At 35.9% G+C, this 20,155-nt stretch overlaps 2 protein-coding genes across 2 annotated transcripts; both read right to left on the reverse strand.

The window, feature by feature from the left end:
- Positions 1-3,327: 3,327 nt before the first annotated feature.
- Positions 3,328-16,717, reverse strand: LOC136998555 (uncharacterized). Its single transcript, XM_067351389.1, has 6 exons — positions 16,434-16,717; positions 11,116-11,924; positions 9,219-9,494; positions 4,644-4,832; positions 4,198-4,333; positions 3,328-3,925 (listed from the first exon to the last, which is right to left on the reverse strand). The coding sequence occupies exons 3-6, from the start codon at positions 9,439-9,441 to the stop codon at positions 3,787-3,789; spliced, it is 687 nt and encodes a 228-aa protein (XP_067207490.1). The 5' UTR covers positions 9,442-9,494; positions 11,116-11,924; positions 16,434-16,717; the 3' UTR covers positions 3,328-3,786.
- Positions 16,718-17,868: 1,151 nt separating this feature from the next.
- Dpit47 (DNA polymerase interacting tpr containing protein of 47kD) lies at positions 17,869-19,819 on the reverse strand. Its single transcript, XM_067351378.1, has 6 exons — positions 19,335-19,819; positions 19,026-19,197; positions 18,746-18,938; positions 18,390-18,667; positions 18,139-18,303; positions 17,869-18,029 (listed from the first exon to the last, which is right to left on the reverse strand). Exons 1-6 carry the CDS (start codon positions 19,597-19,599, stop codon positions 17,945-17,947), a joined length of 1,158 nt encoding a protein of 385 aa, XP_067207479.1. The 5' UTR covers positions 19,600-19,819; the 3' UTR covers positions 17,869-17,944.
- Positions 19,820-20,155: the final 336 nt, after the last annotated feature.

The following is a 20,155-nucleotide window of genomic DNA, read 5'->3' on the forward strand; positions in this document are numbered from 1 at the left end:
TAATAGAAAAGTTTGTTATTTATAATTGTATTTATTTTTGCAATGCACAAGTTTTATGGTAATTTTTTTCCAATATACATCTGTATATATCGATTTATATACGTATATATATATATAATAGTATTATATTTATTTTTAAATTGGAACAATGTTATATGTTATTGTATTATTTAACTCATATGCGTATTTCTGATCCACAATTTGTGTGTGTAGCATAAATATGCATTGAACGATAATGTTCGACAAAATCGAAAAATAGATAAAGTTACAAGTTTGAAATTGGCGGTAACGAATAGAAGTCGATGATATTTATGATATATTCAGCCAAACTTGCATAGTGCATAAGTATATACATAAGAAAATACATTGGTCCATGAAAAGATGCTGCAAGAAATGGACCAATCAATTTCCTTATGCATATGTTTATGCACTGTGCAAATTTGTCTGGATACACCCTTAGTCAGGATGACCACTCAAATTTCTCTTTAATTTATTGGCAATACTGTCAATTGATGTTATGTGCGCCCCCTTCTCGGAGATGAGCAAATCATTTCTACATGTTGCTTCTAAACGGAAAGCGCGAATACTCGACGATTAATTTTCTGTTTTCTCTGTGAAAAGTGTGTAAAGAATACGAATTTTAGTCGGGAGTGGCGATTAAAGTGGCGGGCGATTCATGAAACGTATAACTAACCGCGTATGTTCTTGATTAACGATGCTTTGTCAACGTATGCCGCGGATTGAATGTAACCGGTGAAGTTGCAGTAAACGCGAAGGCTTTGATTCCATATCAAGGTAAGATTCCATATCGAAAATACAGGCCAATATATACCCGATGTCGACAATTGAGTATCAATAGGAAACATGTTGACATTAAGACTAAGGAGAAAATATAACCTCGCCGATAGAAAAATTCTTTACTACTTTTTTCTTTTTTTTATTTTTCCAGGGACGATAAGCGTCCAAAGTAGCGACTCCATTTTGTATTATTATATTGCACTTTTGTGTGCAAATCATATCTCAATAGAAAGAAATTCGAGAATCCGGCGTTTTACGCAAGATGCTTAGTGCAGAGCTCGACTTAATTATCACTATTAACACCGAAAATGACTGTCGGCAGAGTCTCGAAAGACGCTAGCACAGAGCTCAGCTCAATTTTCGTTAGTTGCGTTGGAAATTTTTGTTGATAATCAATCGTTATTCGATGATCAATCAGTATCAACGTTGTGCTCGACTATCATCGATGGGACCACGAATATCAAACTTCCGTACTTAACATACAGCATAAATAAATATATTCTGTAATTGTTAACTGCAAACACGCTTTCTCATGTAATAAATTATTTCTATTTTTTAATTTATGCTTATGTAATATATTTTATATTTGGGATACATATATATTTTGAACAATTTTTTTAATATTGCTTTTCTACGTCAATTTGCATAATATTTATCCTGGAATGATGATATAAAATACAAACCATTTCTTATTTTTAAAGAAGAGGGGGGAGAAGAGAGGAGAGGAATAAAAAGAATATCTAGCAAATTAATAAATTTTTTCTATTATTATGTATATCAAGTTATATTATTTTATTTTATTTCTCATAAATTTTATTTTTTTCCATAAAGATGCCACTTTATTTTTATCTCACAATAAAAAATATAAAACAATATATCAATGAATACAAAAATAAATAATGATACAGAAAACAATAAGAATCAGAAACACAGTTACTGAAGCGCAAAAGAACTATTATAAATTTATATATAAAAATATTAACGTAAAAATGTAACGTAATATATTTTTATAAATTGATTTATAATAACTAATAGTACTTGCTTTCCGACAGTTACATTTCTGATTCTTACCTGTATTATTGTATTGTTCATAATTCATGATAGGTACATCACGAATGAATATGAATGAAAATTTATGTAAAATTTAACTTTAATTGTCCTTTAGTAGGACAATTTCGAGTGGGACATGAAATATTATTTATTCTCGCGGTATACGTCGAAATGAATGTATTTTCCAAATTAACGACACTTGCGATTGATGAAGTGCACTTATGAAATGCGCTAAACTTTGGTTTTTGCCTGCTAATTAGCAAATAACCATCTACTTTAATTTAATTAAGCTCCACGCTTAAGTGTATTACTTATATGCTCATTTTTTAAGTAGGTTTTCGAATGTTATTAGGTGTACAACTTTGCTTCCGCCGTTTTTTTTTTTCGACATTTGAGGCTTTATTGTAAAAAACTAGTTGTACATTTACGATTCAAAATATTGTCCATCGCTGGCCACTACTTTCTCCCATCTTTCGGGCAGCGTACGAATCCCGCGTCGAAAAAACTGCTCATCTTTTGAGGCGATCCACGTATCGATCCAATTTTTGACTTCTTCATAAGAACGTAAGTGCTGGTCAGCCAGGCCGTGTGCCATTGATCGAAACAAGTGATAGTCAGAGAGAGCAATGTCTGGAGAATACGGCGGGTGGGGTAGGACTTCCCATTTCAACGTTTCCAAGTATGTTTTGACCGACTTTGCGACATGTGGTCGAGCATTGTCATGCTGCAAAATCACTTTATCGTGTCTCTCGTTATATTGCGGCCGTTTGTCTTTCAATGCTCGGCTTAAACGCATTAAGTTTCCAAGAAATTTATAAGAGAAACTTATTTCGATGTATAACACAAAAATATGATTTTTTAAATATATTACTTTTATTTTTTAAGTCTTCAAGATGACTATAATAAGAAATTATAGGAATTTGAAATTTGAAATTTAAAAAATCTCAGGCATTGCCACAAATCACTCGTAAATAGATTGCGCGACATATTAAACAATATTATTGCTGGATTATTATAGTCTCTCAAATCTAATCTTCTTAATTTTTTCTTTTTCTAAATATTTAGCCGGTGTTGTTTATCGATACTCAATTGACGGCAAGTATTGGTCCATATTCGATCAATCTAATCTAGTTGTTGTGTTGCAGTACGTCTATTTGACGATTACCGCATGATTGCGTCGTTCATCTCGTTCGTCCTAAATATATACGGTATCGATATATTGTTAGTTTCGTGTTTGAACGCGTTGTGACTCGAAAAGTACGTTTCGTACACCGCGAAATGTATGTGGCAAATGTGCAATACAAATCCGTAAGTTTCGTTTTGTAAATGAAATGTGCGATTGATTTTTATTTGGCGCGCCTCAACAATAAGTGCGTTTCTAATCGTCGATTTTCTTCGATGGAGCTGACGAGTCGAGCAGTTGAGGGCGGAATTGGCAACGGGTGGGGTAAGCAGCAATATTCTACTTGGTGAGTACTATTATTTTTACATTATTTATTTAAATTATTTAAATATGTACATATAATTGTGATAACACGTGTATATAGTTACAAAGTATGTATATAAGCGGTACGCGGCGTCGTATTCCAACTCTCAACTTGTCACAGCAAGTACTGTCCTTTATTAGCGCGTTTCATGCTTTCGGTGTGTCAAGCATTATATTTCATATACGTTTATACGCTCATGCTTTAACTTGAGTGACGATATTGCAGCATCTGCTGCAAATGAATTATTTCTAAGCAAGTAATTAGTTATGACGCTTGGCAGATATTTAGGAACTGTGCGAGGCACAAATCTGCATAAACGAAACTGTGTCGTTTTAATCTCTGCTTAATTGATTTCCGTTCAGTCTCGATGTAGATACTTAGTTCGAAAACTTTACACGGTAGCGTAAATTGGTTATAGCTTGCGTCGATTTAGATAATGTTATAATAACATTTAATACAACATTATCGCTGCGGCTGTTTTCTCCTCGAGCGCGGGTATTGGTTCCAGACGATTGTCTTTTTCTCTACCCGATCCCCAGCCGACTAACGCTATGCTGATCAGGTGTATAACGCCAGCGCTAACAATGAGCCTGAAAAAATATTCGAATATTCAATGCATTAACTAATATAAGAATATGAAAAAGAATGAGAACCATGCATACGTGAAAGACGCATGTTTAAACTTTAATTTAAAAGAGACATTTTTTTCTTAATTGTATTGCAAAAATAATATTTGCGTCTGATTTAGCTAATGGTGATGAGAATATTTAAAATAGTCAAACTAATGATAAATAAGAAAACATAAAGATAAAAAATTTTCTGATTCTCAATAGCTGTTTGTTAGTTCGAAAAATCATCTTACCAAAATGAATAACCAAGTTCGGCGGAACCTTCGCTAGTCCACATATTATCGATGTCCTCCTTCGGAAGCACATTAACGTACAGTCTTGTATAATACTGCGCTAACCAAGTACAAGTGCTTGCTAAGCACATTAACACTGAAAACAAATTGAGTGAGAATCCGTGTTACACGTGGAATACAGTTAACTAGGAGTTTAAAATATTTAAAGCTATCTAATTGTTTGTATTTTGTGTGAATTCTTTAAGATATTTTATTTTCATTTTTAGAAATTTATAAGAATTCTTATAAAACAAATTGTGATACATTAATCCACAAAATATATTTTTATGGATTAATATTTGAATATATTTTATAGATATATTAAATAATTAAAAATTGAAGTGTACGTTGTACTAACGATATTTATTTTTTGATAATTTTAATAATATTCTTGAGAAAATACTTACGTGTTAACATGTTTATAAAATATACGCCAGGAATGGATAGAATTTTTGATCTTGGTGAAGTAGCTGTGTTTAAAACTGCCAAAAGTGCAGCAAGCGCAGCTGCTACCAAGGCAGCCGACGTTGTTACTAACGTAGCGATCCAGAGAGCCCAAGACATCACTGATGGATCTTGTCGAATCATTTGAGGAACTAAAATATTGATTAAAATATTAATAACAATCGGAACAAGAATTGAATCAACTTAAAAATGTAAAATTTCGGAGTCTTTCACTGTGCAATATTAATAATATTAAATCAAATTTTACTATTACATATAATATAAACGGTTTGTGTTTCAATTAACTTCAGCATAACATAAATTACCCGGATAATTTTATTTGTCAATAATTACTAGCAATGTGCAAAATTTAGCAATATACTTTATCAGTGCTTGTGATTAATTATGCCTTCCATTATGGATTGGATGTAATCTATGATAGAGTTGCGATTATGATTACTTTGGTTAATATGCTACAATGCAAAATGTATTAACCACTTTATTTAATGTTGTTAATTGCTACGGTAAAATCACATTATAACATCATAGCTCCTCTTTCAAGTTTTTAATGCTATAACTTTTATTTTATATCCCTTTACGTAACTATTTCAATATTATCTCGTTATATTTCTGTGGTGTTTATATTATAGTCTCTCAGAGTAAATTTAAATTAATTTTCCAAACGTTGAACGTATCTGGAATAAGGACGTAGATTATGCAAGCGTTGCATAATGACCGAAAATTGAAACGAAGCCAGTTCTCGGGAGAGAGCGATTAACTTTGCATATGAGAATATATCTCTAGTAACTTTTCACACTCGAAAATATCCACAATGTTCCTGATGTCCTTTGCTGATGCGAATGTATTGCTGCTCGCCGCGAAAACTAAAAGCCGCCGTTGCCACATTTTATATTCGGGCGTGACGTACATTTGAGAGAGAGAAAGACCGAGTATAAGTGGGAATATTTCGCGCATTACGCTTCCAGGATACGAAGAAGTTTCCGCGAGACATTTCAACTTACGACGGCGTGAATAACGGATCATTGCATTTGCCGGAGGCGGCCGCCAACTTCCGCGAGTATCGCTCGACTCCAAAACGCATCTGCCACAAAATACTCAAGTACTCAAAAACGTATCTAGCGACAGTTGATATTTCTCTCATTTCAATCCAACATGCTGCGTTTATCATTTTTACGCTCTCAAAGCTGTCTCTAACGAAAATTGAAGCTGCGAAATTGCAAAGCGGTATTAGCTCACTAAATTAACTTTCGGTCTAATAAAGCTCCTTTCTCTCGCACAAATCTGATTCTATTATTACATTTCAAATTCTGTCTTTCTCTTTCTCTTTCACTCTCTCGGCATTTTTTATAAACGTATAAATGATAGAAATTTTTTTACACATAATTATTTTTTATTAAGCGTTTTTTATAATATAAAAATATACTTTTAGAAAATGTTGGGTATTTAGTTGCCCGATAATACAGTTACGATCGCCGCGATCGGGTGGAATTATTGACCGCTCTTTTTTCTGGCCTGCATAAATTTAATCGCGTACTAGAATTCGATACTCTTACTGTGGTCAGCATCAGTAACTCTGATGATACGAACATGCGCGCGCGTGAAAGTAGATCACGAGGCTTGGTCGTTGATTTTTGTGCACGGAAACTAGTTTCTGCATCCATTGTTACGTCTCGTAGCTTGGCTTGATTTTTTTGTTGCACATATAATGTGTAGAGGCACGCACATATCTGTGATTCTGCATTGAAAGAAATTTGAACATACATTTGCACTTTCTCTTGGATAACTATGTTGATATCTGTCAAATTTTCTTTCGAAATATTGTGAATTGTCATTTTTAGCAATCTAGTAAAATATAAATAATTTTTTTATGATTATTTTATTCAGTCTCATGAAAACGCCACGAAAATTATTAATAATTACGTTTCACAAAATGCAAAGATAATCGTGACATAAAGTTTCAATTAAATTAAAAAAACGACATAATATCGTAATGACAGTGATCACGTAAACGTGATCAAGATGATTATCTTGATACAACTGTGACATGCATATTAATGTATAGGCGCGTTGCACAACGACGAGAACGATTATTGACCTAACGTTCAAAGACGCTCTTCGTATAATGCCATAAAATTAAAATATGTAAGCATATACGCGCGTATAATTGTCGGATCTGTACAGTATACAAAGACCACGGGATAGTTTTCGACAGATTCTTCGACTGATTTAGTATCGATTTCTCCCGAGTGAAAATGTCAAGCATCTATAATTCTTATATAATTAAAAATTCAGAATAAAATAGCGTCAGAAAATAACTGCCGAAATCGGAATCTCCGATTCAACTTTAAGTGAATTTTAATTTAACATGAAAAATACATGACAATTAAAAAGTCGTAAAATATAAATATCTTACGATTTTTTCGTCGAGGTGAAGTTCCCCCCCCTTTCGAATTGGTCGAAAAACTTTTAATTGATCATGAGGTAATTCTGGAATATTCCGTATGCATAATCGTGGAATTTAAGTATCCCTTCGAACTCATTATCCGCCTGAATGAAAGAGAAATGTTTCTCACGGCGCGTGCCAGCGATTCTGTTGTTCTTCTCCGGAAGCGCGGCGTAATAGCTACGTAAAAGTCGCTTGCTCATCGGTATGGTTATTATACATTGTGCATAGGAAATTTATCCTTTTTGCGCGCGTAGCACAATGCACCTTTCGCTTCACAAAAGAGCGTTGGACGAATAGATGATTGAACAGATTAGAAAGATTTTTCGATAGCAGCACGTGAATTTGGTAATGTGCACAATATTCAGAAAAGTCAATTTCAAAAAGTGAAATTATGAAAATTTTAATTCTGGAGAATTCTGAGATTATTTTCGAATATTTCTAGGATTTCCGAAATATTGTCTCATTTATTTGATTTCAGAATTGATTTGGCTTACCATTGTTTTGTTATCTCACTCTTTAGATTATTTTTTCTTTGTGACTTTTTTACATTCATCAAAAGTTTGCTTATGCATTCGGAAATAAAGATGTTTCAATATTAATTTGTTTAACATTCTTTATAAATTTTTATCATTAATACGTTTTATTATTACAAAAAATACGATGCGATTTTATATGAATTCCACAATTGATTGCGATCTTAAAACAAGATTTTCTAGACTCCACCTGCGAAGACAGGTATTCTGAGTTACTACGAAGAGCGGATGTTTCCGGTTGAGTGCTTTGACCGTCAGTATACACGGGTTATAGCACGATACAGTTTCTTCTCTTGTAATAATGACTTTGATTAAAAACAACTATTATATAACGAAGCGCAGAGAAATAATTTTATTACGAAAGAAATTTATCGATCGAAAAACTATATTTAAAAAATACTCTTCTTCCATTATTGTATTAAAAATAACTGTATGTAATATGTGATACTGAAATTTGTAGCAATTATTAAATATCGCGTTGTAGCAATTATTAAATATTCAATCTGCTGGTATTACGTTTATAAATTTTGCTTTTTTTTCGAGAGTTATTGTCAGTGCCCCGAGCATGTGGTACAAAGGGTATGACAGCGTGTCCAATTTCGCGATCGACGATGTGAGATCGTTTCGATCGGCACACAAAATCAATGGAATGAATTTAACGACGATTATCAAATCGATGATTTATCGCGAACGCATGCACGTCGCGCGCCCGCGATCAACCGCAGGCATCGTTGGACGCCGAATAGAACTCTAATGCACGCGGTTATCAATCAGAGATTTATAGCCCTGCCGCAACATACCAGTATGTTCGGTCATCCACGAGCCTTTCTCTCGCGGATATCTCTGCGCGATCATAGTTCGTTGTGCGAGTCAGGAGCGCCAATTCAAAAAGTGTCTGGCGTTCGATCGCACAAAAACTCGAGTCTCGTTACGATTTATGAAGTTATCGCGAAAGAATAGCTTTTGACAAGCAGAATAATCCTGGTATGAGCTTCAAAGTAAAAAAAAAAAGCAATTTTAAAAGGATTTAGAATATCTTTCTATCCTTTTTTTTCGTATTTTTCGCGATAAATTAAATAGACAATTTTCTATAATTTTATACAATTCACAATGATAATTTTGTACATAGATTAATCCGAATATAAAACGTTCTAAATATACAATGAATATAGAATGAAATTCTCACAAAATGTATTTCTACGAGTTCCTTTCGATTCTAACAAAATTCTACAATATCGCAACTGTTATCGAAGAAATCTGTATTCCAACAAGAAAATCTGTTTGCCAATTATCTAATTATGCGATACATATTTAAGATTGCGAGTCATAGAACACTTCACATATTACTGTAACAAACCACGTAATTTGAAATCATAGCTAGCAGTAATATCGTATTATATCAGTTTTCCGATCGCGTACGATTATTAATCAAGCAGCATGCCATTCAAGGTTGCGCTATTCCGTCATAACAAAAAATCACACAGTTATGCGCAAAACACTTTGCACGAAGAGAAAGGCGGAAAGGGATCGACACATACCAGATACGTGATACGTCCTCCATCCGTAAGCGACGTTTAATTCCTTCTTGCCTTGTAGCAGGCCGAAGTGAACTCGACCGGCGCTCTCTTGAGGATTAGGCGTTCTCCACGGTCGCGCTTCAACCCAGTGCTGAGTCACAAGGGCTGCACAGACGAGCCCTCCACCCAATAATGATAGGAAAAATGTTGCGAATATCGTGCCCCTCCGAAACATCGACGTCATCCTCGGATCACGGTGATGAGACGATGATCCAGCTTTTGGATAGCTCGCAAGCACTGTGCAAGCAAAGGAGAGAAAGAAAGATTAAAACACGTATACGTCTTACTAAATATTCAAATTCGAATATTTCAGAGTAAAATTATTCCTAGTAAAAGTTTGAATGCTATTTTCATAATCATTACGTTTTGATTAATTAAGTGTCAATTAAAATCGAGTTGAAATAAAGATTTCGTTATTTATCAGTAGCCAGGAATTGTAAGTGCTTCAGTATTTTTCTCTCCTAAGATATTAGGAAGATTCTTTCTCACTTCGTGAAACATGTCGAACTCACGACCGCCCAATAGATATCTGCAAAAGTATTTATTTGAAAAAACCGCGAAACATACTTCTTCCGCTCGTTCGTGCCGAAGCGAAAAGAATGCTTTTCATCTTCTATCTTTCCACGTAGCGCGGAAAGCAAACGTTTTCACGATCTTGCGTAGAGTAGAGTTTCGCCTCGCTGCATCTTATTAACATCATCCGCGCGTTACGTTGCATACATGAGAATCCTGCGAAGCAAACTAGCGAAGATCCCCCCCCCCTCCCGCCACCAACCCGAATAACAGTACCAATTTTTAACGTCGGAACACACTTCGATCCTTCTTGCGTAAACGAAACGGAAATAGCGTTTGTGTGCTACGTTCGAGAAGTTTTTCCGTGATCCGCATTTCACGTAACGGCTCGGAAATAAGAAGAAAAGTAACGAAAATAAATTTTAAGCGTGTAATTAATTTATTGCGACATTCAAAACTCGATAGGCTAAATCTTTAGAAATAAAATTGGTTAATCGTTTGTAGTATATCGGTTTTTTTGTTTGAAATATTTATTTTATTTTATTGTCGCTGAGAAAATTGTGCGATTGCTGCAAATTTTATTTGTGTAGAAAAACTACCTTTTTAGAAAAACAAACTTTTGCCGCAATTTACAGCTTTCGCATCATTGTGCATCGGCGCAGCTCATTTCCTTTCTCTCTACGATGTTTTCTCCATTCGTTTAACCGACCGGAGACGCGTGCGACACGCGCGTATTTTCGTACGAGAGAAAAAGAGAACGAGACGCTCTCTTCGTGTGAGCATCGGTAATCTACTTGACGACAGTCACTATTTAAATTATGCCACACAGAAACTATGCCGCTTTCGCAACAATTATCCGGTCTGTTAAAAAAATCCGCGAGCGTGAAAGCGCCTTCAAAGCAAAGCTTCGATATTTCGTGCAACTTTTATGCAAATACTCATTGGCACTTGATTGACGAGATAATTTCTAGATAGATTACTAATTTTAGTCATTATACTCACGTCACAACTCGATTTTCATACATATGCTCAATTATAACTCAAGTATACAATATGATTTGAATGTATGATGAAAATTAAGCTTATTAGATCATTGAGAAAATAATATTCATCGACTTGATGAATATTTAATGCAGTATCATAAAACATTCATGCATTGCAGAGCTAAATTGAACAGTTAATAATTCGTTAGAAAGCTAAATAAATAACCAGGTATTGGAAAAACTTATTGCAAAACCGCGAACTCTAGTAAATACATAATATCGAAAAATAGAAACTGAAACGGCTCGAAAGTGAACTTAAAATTTCTCTCGGCGAGTCGTAAGATATAATATAAGACAGTAACCTTGACCGTGACTTTCCGCGAAGTGCACCTGATTCAGGCTGCGGGAGAACTCGCCCTGCTTGACCTTCTGCGAGAAGTCGGCGTTGCTAAGCCGCTTGGAGAACTTGACGCGGCAATTGTTGTTGCCGCGCGGCTTGTACGCTCTTAGCAGCGACGACGCGGCGGGCTTCGGCCTCTTGGCGAAGGTGTACGGGATCGTGTAGGGCTGCGCCACGTAAAAGTAGATCGGCCGGTAATCCTCGTGGAGCTGCGGTTGCTGCACGTTGAAGCCGTTCGCGCTGGTGCAACAACCGGTGCTGGTGTACACACTCGGTGCGCCGTTGCTGCACGCGTACGAGCTCGCGTAATGCACCCCGTAGTGGTTCGCCGTTTTTCGTGTGTTACCTTCCACGGTTCGCGACGAAGAAGCAAAAAGGAATCGCGGCCGATTCCACCTCCGATCGTTGAGCGATCTCTTGCGTTTTTTCAGGTGGCCCACGATGCGCTTTCTAGTCCGTTCTTCTCAGGGAACGATCTCTTTACGGCGCGATCATCCGAGATCACTTCCGACAATATCTGTTCCGCATTGATCCTAGCGCTGCCGATTTTTTTCAGTGAGAAACAAGCTGATTTCGCTTTTGGAGAGATTCGCTTTCAACTTTTATTTGTCAGAGCGAGCGCCGCTTCGTCCGTCGCGTCTCGGAAGGTCACTCCGGGTCTCCAAGGGACTCTGAATCGCGAAAGAAGCTTGACATTTTCCTCCGTCGAATCGGTCGTCTCCCAAACGCGCGGTTGAAACACTCCTTCGCAATTAGCCGGAACACAGCTACCTGCGGTTAATAGAAAGAGAGCGTATTTAAAAAATGGGAGCTTAACGTTAATCTCGAGAACTGAAAGTCAAAGACCCCGCGGCGACCGTCGCGACGCTGTCTTTCTCTTTTATCCGACGAGCTATCAGAAGCCACAGGTGGTGGATTGCGAAGCGTCGTTCAGGCATAGACACAGCCGCGATCTTTTATTACGTATATTTCGACGCCCACCGGTTTTCAAATGAGCGAAAGAGGACTCTTCTTCTCTTTGATTGTCACCTGAGAAGTTTCTCTCGGACGAGAGAGCAACGTTCCTTTCACGCGCGTCGCTTAAATTACTGCGAGATAATATCCTTGCGTCTTTGTTTTATAATCGGTGCTATTGTGCGCGATCCCTCAGGATTTAGAAGAAGCTTCAGAATTCACCTTGAATACCGTCGCGACTTCTTAATGGTATCTCGGAAACGCGCGTCTTTTTATCACACGGAATCTCATGGTGTGTCAACCTTAAGAGAAATCGTTAGGCGATTACTACACGAAGTTTCACGCTATGTCAACCGTAAGAGACTACGGACGAACGACGGCGATAAACTATCATTTTTATCGAAAGTGTTTTCGTCGAGGAGGTGTAAGAATGCAACGAGCGTTTTGAAAGTAGTGGGACATTTATCTCTCATTTCAAACATTACTTTTTTGCACTTTAAAATACTGAAAATGTTATCATATTGTTCGCTCAACATCGAATCAAATTTTTAAACACCTGCATTATTATACAAGCGCATTACTTGATAACACGAATACTACGTTTCATATTTTCTTTAAATTTTAACGTTATGAAAGAGAAAGTTTAAGAATGAAAATATTTAAAAGACGAGAGCAACTATGAAATATATATATTTATAATTTAAATTTCTATCTTAAATTCTCTGTTTTCCAACTTGAAAATTTCATATCGCGAAACAAGGGGAAGAATGAAGTCATAGCATTACTAAAGTAATGCTTTTGTATGAAAATTCCAAGCGCAAAATTGACAAACGACGCGAACAGAAGCCAAGGCTCTGGAATAATAGAGTTTCATTTCGCATTGACCTAAATTTGAATTGAAGAGTCGGAGAATGCCGGCACGCATTTTTAAGGCAAAAACACACAAATCTGTCGAGTTGTCTTCCGTTTAAGATCGCGCGAAATGGAATAAGGAAATTTCGTCGAGGACGCGAAAAGCGAGAAAACGCGGAGAATTTCGTATTTTTCCTCCGGGCGAGAACCAGTTTCACGTTGTGAGGGAACAGCTACTTGAACTTAGAACGCTAAAATAAAATGAAGCAACGAATTGCTAATGATCTGTAATAAGCGAGCAGCAGCGGGACAATCGCTAACGGTATGATAAAATTTAAGAGGTACGATGTAATAACCGTTTCTTGCCGCTCGACATTTCTCAAGCGCTCATTATTGCAGCAAAAAAACACGATTGCCGTTAGTACATCAATGATTCACATTTATATCTTTCTCATTCCTCAATTTTTTACAGCCTTCTGAAAAAATATCCCAAGAGATAGAATTTCTTTTCAAATATAAGAAAGTTTAATTCAATATTCCTGACAATTCTACAATTTGGATTTTATGGAAATTATTCGCAGCTTTAGTTCAAAATTTTTATTTTGTGATTATAAACGCGAGTTTAGATCGCTTTAGTTTATTTATCGATGTTGTTGGAAAATTAATTTACACTGAGATTGATACATAATGCTGTCCTGCAACATTCTTGACGGAACTGGAGCAGCAATTGTCACGAACGTAATGTATCGCGTCCGCGTCGCTGTGCATTATTAAAGTCAGACTTAAATGTACACCAAGTATTTTCCTATTACTGCGCTTGTTAACTGTGACGTAGGTAATCTCCCACCGAAGGAAAGGAAAGAAATTCCAGTGTTATATTATCTTAAATAAATGAATATATGTGGCAAACACAATTTTGTTGCTTGCACAGCGTACGTTGCTTCGTTTAATTATCGATAAAACGCCCCATCATTCTCTTACATCGTGCTTTATATTACGTACGAAGAATGTATACAAAGAAATACGAAGAAATGTATTAGATATATAGCAAAAAAGTGTTTTAAATAGAAAAAGTGCACCTATCAAAATTAATTGCCCCTCGACAGATTTAACGTATAATTAAAGATCGTTGAATATCTTGGAAAAATTTTTTAATCAAACGTGTTTTACACCTTTGAAAAAATAATCTTAACTTGCTGAATGTCTCAACACTTTTCTAAGTTAAATTCAAAGTTGGATTCAAAAATATTCAAGATATGCAAGCAAATGTCGAAAATACATGGGCGTTGACACAGCGCGAAATTGCTCGTGTAGCTCGTAAGATAAAGCGCACTTCGGTACGACTGTGTAGGATTCGCATGGCCCGCCGCAATACGACAAACGATTGTGCTTACACACAAGTGACGGTAATGTTATCACGAGCGACGTAAGAGCGGCGAAGACGCGGGAATGCACGTATATACGCGGCCACAGGAGAGGAGCGGGTGACGAGGTCGGGTGAATGCCGTTAGACCGTGTCACGACGCGAACACATACACGTGAAACATCGTCACCTAGGAGAAATAGAAACGGACGAGTTGAAGAGAGGGAGATGGAAACAGACAAAGAGAGATTCCGGGATCGGAATCTGCGCGATCGCGATTGTCTTGACGCGTAACCAAGCCCGCCGCGAGATGATTCCGCGCTATTTGAAGAGGCATCGACGTTCTATTGAGTTTCGGTAATATGGTCCATCAAATACAAGCGATCCGATTGTACGACATAAAAAAAATTTGGCACCGGAAATCAAATATCGAAGATTTGATACACGATCGGTGTACTGAAATATTATTCTTTCACAAATTGCAAAGATTTTTAACAAATGCCCGAAACTTGTTGAAAAAGAAACTCGGTTTTATGGTAAGGAATAAGGCATTCGTATCGAACATATGATATTTCTTATAGTTGTTTCCTTCTCCCGATCCGCAATTCTCGCTGGATGTTGACTCGTCGTTACAACCGGTTCGGCGGTCGGGCCGCTCGCGCATTTTTCTTGCTGTACGATGCGTGCCTCGCGTGACGCAATTCCCTCGACACATATTGCCCTCGGGGGCATTGGACAAAGATGCACTGTGGCCCGGTGCGTCCTGCGTGAAATTAGGACATGCAACCAACCGCGGCGCCAGTCTTTAATCTCGTGCAAGGGTCCTTCGAATCTTGCGAATTCTGATCGGCGAGTCGATCGGCGAGGCGAGTCTCGGCGAGATCTCGAGATCGATTCTGGCTGACGATCTGTTTTGACCCAGAAAACGGATTTAACGGATTCTACCGGGTGGACGCGCGGCTTTTAATTTTTCACAGAATCAGGTCGTAACATATTGTAATGTAAAACTTTCGTCGTGCAGTGTGAAGTACGCGTTGTAACACGTCAATCGTTGCCGATGCGATGCAACAACTATCTCATGAATAATTTAATGCCCGACATAGTTTCATTGTCGTGTACTAATGGCATTGTGTGCGGCACACCGATCCCGCAGATCGGCTCATTATCATTACGCATTCCTCGCTTTATTTCGAAATAAAAATCAGACAACGGCCATCGACACGCGCGCATTCGGGAGCAATGCGCAAAACTGGAATTAGGTATCGTGCGGTTTTTGAAATTATAATTAGCGGTATCTCGCGCGTATTAATTAATTTCAATACCTCTCAATGTCAATTGGATATTTATACAAAGTAATTTTTTTTCATTTACAATTAAAGTTCACATTTAATAAGTAAAATCCACTTCTTGGTTAATTGAATTTTGCATGTGATTATATGGAAAAATTATTAAAAGTTTGTACGCTTAATATTTTGCAACTACATTACGTTCGCGATATCTGAGAAAAAAATACATTTTTTGAACAATCGGTGGCTAAAATACCTACGCAAAAAATCGGGAAAGTTTTGAAAGCGTTCAGCATCATTCTTTTCAACTTTTTCAGATTTCGAAACTGGGATACAACAAACTGTATTTTTGAATACGCAATTATAGTAACTTTTTTGTTTAATATGTCAAATACTAAAGAAGGAATAATACTCTCTTAATGTCTCTGCAATTATCTTCGTTATTCTCTGATTATTAAATATCTTTGAAAAAGGTAAAATTCAAAATACTTAAGTCAATCATCATAAATATAAGGACAAATATAAAGAATGAATTAAGTCTTGTAATTAAATTTACAGAATATAAGTGAGCCGAAAAATGCGGGAAAATATGCCAAAGTGGAGTTATTAATTTCTATTGAAAGCATTTCTTTATTGAAAGCAGACAAAGCAGCTTTTCATCGCGTTTTTTTACTTCGTTAATTTGTCGAAATACAACTTGAAATTTTTTCGGGCGTAAATGTGATCAACACCGCGTACCGACGAAACAAAGTCGGTCGTATTAAAAGAGGATTTTCAAGAGTCGCATATTTCCGCGAAGTACAAGAGTAATGTGAGGAATTTTGCCTGCATCGCTTTGGCATCGTTTGCGTCGCGTTCCGCTGCTCCGCCACGGCGTTCACGTCTCTCTGTTTGCCGCGTCTCTCTTCAAGTAAATGGCAAACTTGAAGTAAAGTAAGATCCTCGACTTCTCCTTATTCTTCTTTGCGTGTCCTCCGTAAAATCTCTCGATTGGCACACCACAGCTTTTTTACACCAACCCGAACGGAAGTTCAGTATAATTTCTAAGGCGACCGCATCGGGATAATGCACACGCGTGTCCCACGGCGTCGGCCCAACTGAATTTCAGGCTATTACAACTCCTTCTCTTTATTCCCTCACCTGGCACAGACAGGTGCTACAGGTGGCACCACCTTCTTGTAGTTCTCCTGCCGCTTCTCGATTCCATTGTTTTACCCCGCGAAACGATCGCGAAAAGTGCTCTGCTGATCGATGGAGCAGGTCGATAGGATTTTTATGAACAATAAAAAGGATATGCGAGATAAAATCTCCCTCATCGATTTTTACGAGATTCGTATGTTATGGATTTCATGCCGCAGTCGCAATTATTAAAAGACGGGGTGAAAAATTTTTCCTAGTTTCAATTTTTAGCTTAATAGGTAAAATGTGGTGAGCAGAAAACACAATTGGAAATTTATAACAGTCATACCTGCTTCTTGCACAAAGAAACAGAAAGCCTTTCCTCAACCGTTTCGACCCATGACGTTTATGAAACCCTTTTTTTTCTTCCGATTCATGACATTTAGGGTACTATATACTTTAATCTTTGACAAAAATATTTATTTTTTTATAGCAAGGCATGCTTCTTTCCTAAGAAATGCAATGACCTTTTTTCTTTTTTTGCAGAAAACTGGAATGATAGCTAAAAATTTTTAACCGCGTTTTTTACCTTGCATGGGTGTTATGGACTGAACGGAATTTTTTCGGGGCTTGGCTTGTAATAAATTACTTTTTTCCCTTTTGTGAAATATTTCGTAAGCTATAAAACTACCGCCGCTAAAAAATACAAGGATGACTGTTACGAATTTTTAGCTGTGCATATGCGAATGTTTTCAGTTTAAAGAAAGTTTGCTACGTTTGACTTTCATTTTTTTTATCGTAAAACAGTCCAAGGAGCGCGTTAGTATTTTTTTTCTTTTTGTATAAGATGCAGAAACGATTGCTGTAGCGAATTTTTAACCGCGTTTTAAGTTGGACAGGATTTTTCCGAATCTTAAAATGCGGTAAATTTTTATTTACACTTATTTCACAGAATTTGGGAATTGTGTTATTATTTTGCATAAAAAATATTTTAAGTATTTATGGATCTCGAATTTCAAATTTTTACTTCAAAATTAACGATGCAAAATAAATTTTTAAAATTCTGGAAATTTCAAAAAATATCTCGAATAAATAAATCTAGATTACATATTTATTATAAAAAAGATATTGTGTGACAATATTTAAACATTACACAACGCTGATTGTAAATTTTATTTATATACATGACACGTGTAATATATACATAATACAGAGATTTAATAATTTTCTAAAAAACGTTTCTCCGCTTCACTGGATTTTACGAATATGAAGAAAGCCGGAGTACCACCGCGAACTACGAATCTGAAATATATTAGCATTAAAAATAGCATTAAAAATAAGTTAATTCTCTTTGACTTATATTTTACTTAAAAATAATTTTACTTAAAAATAAATAATCAAAATTGCTCACTGTTTGTTTTGTAAGATTTTATCCAATGTGAGTTGGATATCTACTTTATGAAGGGAACATTTATTTTTGCCTTCGAAATATACGTTTATATTTTCGACAGTATAACGATGTTTCGTATCCCATTCAGGAGGCTCTTTAAACAGTTCTATTAATTCTTCTATTAACCTATGAACAATTTGAAAACAATACAATATTTTAATAGTGCAATAGATATATAGGATGTAATGTATTTTAATATATAAAAAACGTACAATGTATCTTCGTGAAAATTTTGTATCATATCAGTTTGATGTGTTTCTGGATATAAAATCATCACTGGCCATACAAGCTTATTCTTCTCGTCAAAGTGTACTCTATTTTGCGCTATTTGTGGCACTTGAGGTTCCAGATCTTTCAATTCCAGCTTTCCTTCATTTGTAAATTCTAAATTAATACCTTTTTTCAAAATTGTTTCTATCAATTTCTCGTCCTCTTTATTCAATTTCTCTTCTAACTTGTCCTGTTTTCTTTTGTCTCTTTCTGAACATCCCTGTATTTCGAATTAAGAATTTAGCTCAGGTGTTCCTATCTTTATTTTATATTTACATCTATCAATATTAACACTTACTTGTGCAATTTCAGCATCAGATCTTAATTGCATTATTGCTTTATCAGTTGGACTCTGATCAAGAAATTCGTCACATAAATCTATACACTGGTCATAATCTTTAATATGAAAGCTGCAAGTCGCAGCTCGGTTTAAAGCCTTTGGATATTCTGGTTTTAATTTTAAAGCCATTTTACAATCATTTAAACACGATCTATAATTTTTGTTACACAATATTTATTATATAAAATACATAAAGTATATTAATCAGTCAATATAACTCTTTAGAAAATCGATCTACCTGTAATTTTGCAACATGAAGTGTGCTGCAGCTCTGTTATTGTAAAGCTGAGCCATCAAATCATCATCTTTACATTTAGTTTTTATGCCTTCTGTGTAACTAAGAATAGCGAGACGATATTTTTTATATTTATAATTAAAATTTCCATCCTCTTTGTAATTGTTTGCTAATTCTATACAAAAAAAAATAGTGTTTTGTTAGAGGCAAGCATTTATACGCAATATGATGTAGTCTACACAAATAGCAAACATAGCAAATATTTTGCATTAATGATAGCAAACGCTTTGTGTCTATCAAAGAATAATGTACCTTCAGGAGTATTCTCATCCTTCCCATATTTAAGTTGTTGCAATCCCTCCATGAGAGGAGACAGTTCGTCGCCAGGTTCTGGTGCCTTCTTCATGAAGAATGGATGTTTCTCCATTTCCTCTTGCCATTTGTCCTCCGGCCATCCTTCCGTATAGCTCTTCTTTTCCAAGGTACTTATGTACTCGTCCAATTCGGCATCCAATTTAGCAGCAAGCTCTAAACGCTCGTTCTCCGTCAAAGTTTTCTTGTCATTCACTTTATCCATTCTCTCTTGCAAATTGTTTCCACAAAAATATTTTCACAACACTTGGGTCTATGGATGAATTTCTTTGTCGTCTATCTGATGAAAACTAATAATCGGATTTATTATATGAATAATGTCATCGTTAACTCGTGTTATTATTTAGACACTGTAAAACATAACCACAAAATCTATGCTTGCATACTTTGACTGCCACGTGAGGAGAGTAGCAGATGATAACTCCCTTTCTCTATTTTTTACCGACTGTACGATAGAGTTTCATGTGGAGATGGCGCTGACTGTATTCTCCAATGCCTTTCTAACGCTTGATATAATATATTTGCAATTTTGCTTACTATTTTCACGTACATTTTTTATTTAAAATATTTAGATTTGAAGTATAACAAAAGAAGAAACAGAATTGTAAGAAGTTGAAGGTAATAAATGCATTAATTATATCAATATATTAATAATATAGGGATGAAAAGAAAGAGAGAGAAAAATTTGGTTATAAACAAATTATAAAAATATATAAAGTAAAATTGAATAGAACAAATTGTACAATATAAGTGATTAATTA

This window comes from Linepithema humile, chromosome 3, assembly GCF_040581485.1.
Source record: "Linepithema humile isolate Giens D197 chromosome 3, Lhum_UNIL_v1.0, whole genome shotgun sequence".
NCBI classification, from domain to species: domain Eukaryota; kingdom Metazoa; phylum Arthropoda; class Insecta; order Hymenoptera; family Formicidae; genus Linepithema; species Linepithema humile.

Bases quoted from the DNA above. Each gene is read 5' to 3' on its own strand.
- Dpit47 (XM_067351378.1), bottom strand. From the start codon at position 19,599: ATGGATAAAGTGAATGACAAGAAAACTTTGACGGAGAACGAGCGTTTA. The intron at 19,198-19,334 runs GTACATTATTCT...TTTTTTGTATAG, and splicing joins GGATGAGAATACTCCTGAAG to AATTAGCAAACAATTACAAA. The intron at 18,304-18,389 runs GTACGTTTTTTA...AATTGTTCATAG, and splicing joins AATTTTCACGAAGATACATT to GTTAATAGAAGAATTAATAG.
- LOC136998555 (XM_067351389.1), bottom strand. From the start codon at position 9,441: ATGACGTCGATGTTTCGGAGGGGCACGATATTCGCAACATTTTTCCTA. The intron at 4,833-9,218 runs GTATGTGTCGAT...TCAATATTTTAG, and splicing joins GAGGACGTATCACGTATCTG to TTCCTCAAATGATTCGACAA. The intron at 4,334-4,643 runs GTAAGTATTTTC...ATTTGTTTTCAG, and splicing joins TTTTATAAACATGTTAACAC to TGTTAATGTGCTTAGCAAGC.